The sequence below is a fragment of the Cebus imitator genome, unplaced genomic scaffold (assembly GCF_001604975.1).
Source record: "Cebus imitator isolate Cc_AM_T3 unplaced genomic scaffold, Cebus_imitator-1.0 Scaffold22, whole genome shotgun sequence".
In the NCBI taxonomy this organism is placed as follows: Eukaryota; Metazoa; Chordata; class Mammalia; order Primates; family Cebidae; genus Cebus; species Cebus imitator.
In genome coordinates, this window is record NW_016107337.1 from 294,641 (window position 1) to 302,172 (window position 7,532).

The window sequence follows — 7,532 nt, forward strand, 5'->3', positions numbered from 1 at the left end:
AAACGATCCTTGTTGGAAATCTACAATGATTAATAACCCTTTCTAATTTTTTTACCTCCAACTAATTCTTTTTATTAAAAATTGCCACATAGGCATATTCATAAAAGATCTCTATACTGTTTTGACAAATTCTACAAAGATGATGAATACTCTTTGCAATGCCATAAAGCTTATTCCAAACTCTTAATTTTCTGAGTTTGAATAAGAGCTAAATTAATTTATATATTTAATTTGTGTTAGTGTAATGACATTTTGGTCAATGACATACCACATATATGGTGATGGTCCCATAAGATTATAAGGGAGCTGAAAAATTCCTATTGCCTAGTGACATCATAGCCATTGAACATTATAGCGCAATGGGTTATTCACCTGTTTGCAGGTGACGTTGGTGTAAACAAACCCACTAGGCTGCCAGTCATATAAAGGTATAGTACATACAAATATGTATGGTACATAATATTGGGGATAATGACAATAAACAACTATGTTACTAGCTTAGGTATTTATACTATCCTCTTTATTGTTATTTTAGGATGTACTACTATAATTTTTTTAAAGTTAATTGTAAAACAGACTCAGGCAAGTCTTTCAGGAGGTATTCCAGAAGAAGGCATTGTTATTATGGGAGTTGACAGCTCCACCCATATTATGGAGCCTGAAGACTTTCCAGTGGGGCAAGATGTGGATGTGGAAGACAGTGATATTGATGATCCTGACTCTGTTTAGGCCTAGGCTAATTTGTGTGCTTTTGTCTTAGTTTTTAACAAAAATGCTTAAAAGTCAAAATTAAAACATTTAAACATAGAAAAAAAGGCTTATATAATAAAGATATAATGAAAATACTTTTTTACAACTGTACAATGTGTGTTTTAAGATAAGTGTTATTACAGAAGAGTAAAAAAGTTTTTAAAAATTCAAAAGCTTATAAAGTAAAATAGTTACAGTAAGTTAAGGTTATTTTATTATTAAAGAGAGAATATTGTTCAATGAATTTAGTGTAGCCTAAGTGTACAGTGTTTATAAAGTCTACGGTAGTATACAGTAATGCCCTAGGTCTTCACTCACTCACTACCCACTCACTGACTCACCCAGAGCAAATTCCATGCCTGCAAACTCCATTCATAGTAAGTATCCTATACAGGTGTACCATTTTTTACCTTTCATATCATATTTTTAACTGTACCTTTTCTATGTTTAAATATGTTTAGATATACAGATATTTACCATTGTGTTACAATTGCCTACAGTATTCAGTACAGTAACATGCTATACAGTAACATACAATAATATACTGCAACATACATAGCATACTGTGCAGTAGCATGTTCCTAGGCTTGTAGCCTAGAAGCCTAGGCTTTTATGTCTATACCACAGAGCCTACATGTGTAGCAGGCAATACATCTATATTTATGTAGTACACACTATCATATTCAGATGATGAAATCACCTAATGCATTTCTCAGAATATATCCCTGTTGTTAAGTGACACATGACTGTAGTTTTGTACTTGGCCATTCCACTATTATCTTGGTAACTTCTTGTGAATAGAAACAATAACTTACTCCTACTTCAACCCCAACATGCTTTGCAAATTGCCTGGCACAGAGTTTAGTGTTGGTCAATACTTCTTCAATTCAATTTTCCACAGTTCAATGAGAAATAATTTATCTCTGTCTACAAAATCTGTGCCAATGTGTTAATATTAAAATGGCTAATGACTAATGACTTTCTGCATTGAAGAGTTGAGAGGGGAATTGAGCAATTGAATAGAAAGCAGGTAAAAAGATCATTATGATTTGAGCCAAAAACTATAGGTTTTAGAGTAGCATTAGATGGGTCAACAGTTCTGTGTGCCTGTTTTTTTTTTTTTTTTTTTTAGATACACTATTTTAATTACTGTTCTGTACACCTCTTGCTGCAAAGATCGATACTTGTATGGTAAAATCAATGAGATTTGATGATATGATGCAATTTCTAAACCAATATTTTAGTAAGTAATTTCTTTATAATAGCTAATCTGGTTAATTCAAGCCAGAAGTTCCATTCTTGTTCAATAGAAGCAGGCTTTGAAATGGTTAGGCAATTAATTATCTCAACTCTCTATGCTTTCGGGTTACAAGTGGTTTTTGGTTACATGGATGAATTATTTGGTGGTGAATTATGACATTTCAGGACATCCATCACCAGAGTAGTACACATTGTATGCAGTTTTTGCGCCACCCCCCAACACACCCCACCTTCTGAGTATTGAAAGTCCATTATATCACTCTGTATGCTTTTGCCCACTCAGAGCTTAGCTCCCACTTATAATTAAGAACATGCAGTGTTTGGCTTTCCATTCCTAAATACTTCACTTAGAATAATGACCTCCAATTCCATTCAAGTTGCTGCAAAAGACATTGATTCCTTTTTACGGCTGAGTATTATTCCATGGTGCACATATACCACATTTTCTTTACCTACTCATTGGTCAATGGCCACTTAGGTTAGTTCCATATATTTGCAATTATGAATTGGACTGAAATAAACCATGTGTCTTTTTCATATAATGACTAATTTTCCTTTGGGTAGATACCCATAGTGAGATTGCTGGATCAAATGGTAGATCCACTTTTAGTTGCTTAAGAAATGTCCAAACTCTTTTCCGTAAAAGTTTTACCAATTTACATTCCCACCATCAGTGTATATGTGTTCCCCTTTTACTACATCCATGCCAACATCTATTGTTTTTTGACTTCTTAATAATGGCCGCTCTTTCAGGAGTAAGGTGGTATCTCATTGTGGTTTTAATTTGCATTGCCTTAATGACTATTGATGTTGGGCATTTATATAACTTCTTTTGAGAAATGTCTATTCATGGCATTTGCCTAGCTTTTGATGAAATTATTTGGTTTTTCCTTGCTGATTTGAGTTTCTTGTAGATTCTGGATACTAGACCTTTGTCAGATACATAGTTTGCAAATATTTTCTCCCATTCTGTGAGTTGTCTCTTTATTCTGATGATTATTTCTTTTTATGTGAAGAAGCTTTTTTAATCAGATCCCATTTATTAATTTTTATTTTTGTTGCATTTGCTTTTAGGCTTTAACCATAAATTCTTTGCCTAGGCCAATGTCCAGAAGAGTTTTTCCATGGTTATATTCTACAATTTTTTGTGGGGGGAGGTGGAGAGTTCTACAAATGTTTACTAAGTTTACTTGTTCCAGGTCTGAGTTCAAGTCCTAGATATCCTTGTTAATTTTCTGTCTTGTTGATCTGTCTAATATTGACAATGTGATGTTAAAGTCTCCTACTATTTTCTAAGTCTCTTTATAAGTCATTAAGAACTTAGTATCTGGGTGCTCCTGTATTGGGTGCATATATATTTAGGATCGTTAGCTCTTCTTGTTGCATTGATCCTTTTACCATTATGTAATGTCCTTCTTTGCCTCTTTTGATCTTACCATTTTTATAGTTTCCGGTCTTAGATTCAAGTCTTTATCTTGAGTTGTTTTCTGTATAAAGTGAGAGATAGGGATCTAGTTTCACTCTTCTACATGTGGCTTGCCAGTTTTCCCAGCACCATTTATTAAACAAGATGTCCTTTACCCAATTTATGTATTTGTATGCTTTGTTCAATACTGGTTGGCTGCAAGTATTTGACTTATTTCTGGGTTCCCTATTCTGTTCCATTGGTCTCTGTACCCACTTTTATACCACTACCATGCTGTTTTGCTAACTACAGACTTGAAGTCTGGTAGTGTAATACCTTTAGATTTGTTCTTTTTGCTTAAGATTGCTCTGGCTGGGAGGGCTCTTTTTTAGCTCCACATGAATTTTAGAATTGTTTTTTCTAATTCTGTGAAAAATAATGTTGGTATTTTGATGGGAATTGCATTGAATCTGTAGATTGTTTTTGTAAGTACGGTCATTTTCACAATATTGATTCATCCAATTCGTAAGCATCAGATGTGTTTCCATTTGTTTGTGTTATCTATGATTTCTCTCAGCATCGTTTTGTAGTTCTCTTTGTAGAGATCTTTCACCTCCTTGGTTAAGTATATTCCTACGGATTTGTTATTGTTGTTGTTGTTGTTGTTGTTGTTTTATAGTGGTTGAGAAGTGATTGAGTTCCTGATTTGCTTCTCAGCGTGGACATTTTTGTATGTGTATTGATGTGTAGCAGTGCTACTGATTTGTGGACATTAATTTCATAACCTGAGACTTCACTGAATTTATAAAATCTAAGAGTCTTTTGGAGATGTCTTTAGGGTTTTCTAGGCATACGATTATGTCATCAGTGAACAGTGATAGTCTGATTTCCTCTTTCTACATGTGAATGCCCTTTATTTCTTTCTCTTGCTTGATTGCTCTGGCTAGGACTTCCTCAACTCTCTATTTTATATATGTGGGCTTACAATATGTTCTTAACTGCTCTTAATTGTCTTAAGATATCTTAACATTTTAAAATATACCCTATTAAGACCATGCAAAATTTAATAAAAATGAATAATTATTTTACATAAAAGAATTTCTTATTGTTGTTGCCATCAAGAAAGCATGAAGCATGACATTGTCATTTCATAATGACCAGGGTAACATAAGGCCAAAATAATTTTAATGCACGACAATCTTTTTAAATTTCTTAACTGTAAAAGTACTTTCAATACCTTCTCCCATTGGATCTGCAGAATAATTGCAAACATTATTGATTTCTTTTTTCTCCTCTCTCAGCCTGCACAGGCTCTGATAGATACTTTTAAAGCAGTTTATTGGTACAAAATGGTTCAAAGTAAACAAGAGTAGAAAGTATTGAAGAGCCTAAATGAACCACAATATAATCAACTCTGAACACTGGAGAATTGGCTGAAACATATAAATATATCACTGCAATGAAAGCGCAATGCTTTCAAATAAAATCAAGAATGGACTTGATTTTTAGTCCAAGAGCCCCATGCTAAAAACACCATTAAAATGTATTTTAACATTGGCAACTATTCCCATTGCATATGTGACAGCTCAATAAAAATCCCAGTAAATGCAGTGCCTAAAGAGAGATCAGAGGCAAGGAGGTAGAAGTGAAATACATTGGAAGGAGGATACAAAATAGCTTTCACAGTGCTAATATGCCTTAAAATGGCACTATACATAGTTAATTGAAAGCAGTGTTGGATTAAACAACAAATAATGCATTGTGACTGGTCAACTTTTACATACATCAATGTAAATCCATCCATTCCTAGAAAGGCGTGTAAACACAGTGTATTTGTGAATGTGTTCTTTCAACAGTTGGATGTTGCATCAATAATACCATTTGATGTTTGCTACCTCTTCTTTGGGCTTAATCCAATATTTAGAGCAAATAGGATGTTAAAGGTAAGATAAATATATTTAATTGACTTTTACTTATAATAATAGAAATCTTGAAATAAAGTATCTTAAAATTACCAATATTCTTAATTTTTCCCAAACTCTTCTCCATCTTTCTGCCCTCATCAATGCTATGATTTTTTTAATGAATGAAGAAAAAATGTCTACTGGTGGAAGTTGCTCCTGGTTGTGTTCATTTTATATCTCATAACAGGCATTTTTATAATCTAAAATAGGGGATGCTTTTGTACTTCTGAATTTAACTATAATTATGGATGAATATTTTATACATTTTGTTTTTTTGTTCTATTTGTCCTTTTTCAGTTGCTGAATGCATGGTATATGGGATGTAAAATTAAGAGGTTAGGTTAGAATACCCTAAATTATCTTACTCATCTTAAATTCCGTAATTCAAAAAAAGAAATACAAATGTACTTTTACATCACATACATGCTTTCACAAGTGAGTGCCTATTTTCACATCACATTTACTTACATACTTGAATTCAACTCAAATGTTTGTCAGGTGGAAACTAGTTAAATATACTGAAATACATTTTTATTATTTATATAATAGAACACTTTGTAGCTTTTAAACAAAGAAGAGGAAACTTTTTATGTACTTATATAAAAAAATTCAAGATAAATTGTTAAGTTAAAAAGCTAGTTACAGAACAGTTTATAAAACAATGCTACCTTCTGTATAACAAAAAGGAAAAATATTCAATTTTTCTATATTTACATAAACACTGAAAAGGTATAAAGAGAAGCTCATAAAAGTGGTTACCTGAGGTGGGAAGGGAAAGCAGGAAGGAAAATCAAAATGGATAGGGGCAAGAGTAAGAATGAGACTCTTGAAAGTATATATTTCATATTGTTTTTGGACTATGTGAATGTATTATCTATTCAAAAAGATTATAAGACATAAATACTTTATAACCCATCGCTTCATTGGATACCTAAAAAGAATTTGAGGAGAGTCAGAAATTGAAATTTCATGTAAATCTTTAACAATAGCAACAATATATTTCTAAAAACAACCTTCTTAAAGGGATCCCAAAAGATTTTTATAAATTTTAGTTAATTACCTCTTTTGCATCTTGGGAAGACAAGATAACATAACCTCTACCACCAGTGGATCTTGACAACAACAATGACAATAACAGTCGCAGCTGTCTGTTGAATACACACAAAGGCTACATACTTTGCTAAAACTTTATATTCATTATCTCCCTGATTCCTCCCAATAACTTCGTTTTAGAGACAAGGAAAATAAGAATTAGCATGGTGCAGAAATCTGTCCAGACACACTGCAGATGAGTGGCAGTGTCTTAACTCTACCACATATATATCTAACTCTAAATTCTTTATTACAATCAGATGGACCGGATAGGCCTCAGGCTGAAAGGGTTTCTTTCTCTGCTATGATATTTTCAACTTCTGAGGTTCTTTATCCCGCATTCCCAAACATCTGAGACCACTCTAGAGACTTCTGGTTTGACCATGGAATGTGAAAATAAATTAAGGCAGAACACAATAATGTTCCAAATTGTCTAGCGGTCAGGCCATCCCTTATCAAATTTCCAGTCTCACATGGAAATTTCAGAAGGTGCCTGCTTGGAGATGACCAATTTTCAGAAATGCTTAGGCTTCTATAGATTTAGGAGTTTATCGGGCATTATGACAAAAGTTTATAAAATGCCAACTCTTCGTTCCCCATCTCTGTAATCCTAAAATGTCCAAAAGGGCTCTCTATCCATTAGACGTTTAATTACAGGAGATCCTGACGGTCAGCATTAATCTTCTTTTCTAAGCTTCATAGTCCATTCATTTTACTTATTTACAAGGGTGTCATTTTAATACACAATTCTCTAGGATAAATATTTAACATCTAGATGTCTCCAAGTTATAAATGAGAAAACAAATGAAGAATATACGTTTTCCTTTTAGTGAACACTTAAGCTAAATTTAAAATCATGCCTTTGCGCAAACTTCTATAAAGAGCACAATAAACAAATTACCACACATCAAAATTATCATAATCTGAGTGAAGAAGTTTTTTCCTACTTAGGAACTCTGTAAAAACAAATCTTTTGTGTATATTTCTAGTTAAATAGTCATTACTATAACATACACTTTTTTTTTTTTTTTTTTTTTTTTTTTTTTTTTTTTTTTTTTTTT

The 7,532-nt window shown here is 32.7% G+C and overlaps 1 protein-coding gene across 1 annotated transcript in view; it reads left to right on the forward strand.

The window, feature by feature from the left end:
- Positions 1-7,532, forward strand: part of CNGB3 (cyclic nucleotide gated channel subunit beta 3) — a 158,980-nt gene that overhangs the window by 87,966 nt on the left and 63,482 nt on the right. Inside the window, exon 8 of the mRNA XM_017521803.2 lies at positions 5,272-5,358. Within this exon, the coding sequence (XP_017377292.1) occupies positions 5,272-5,358 (87 nt within the window). The remainder of the gene's footprint in view (positions 1-5,271; positions 5,359-7,532) is intronic.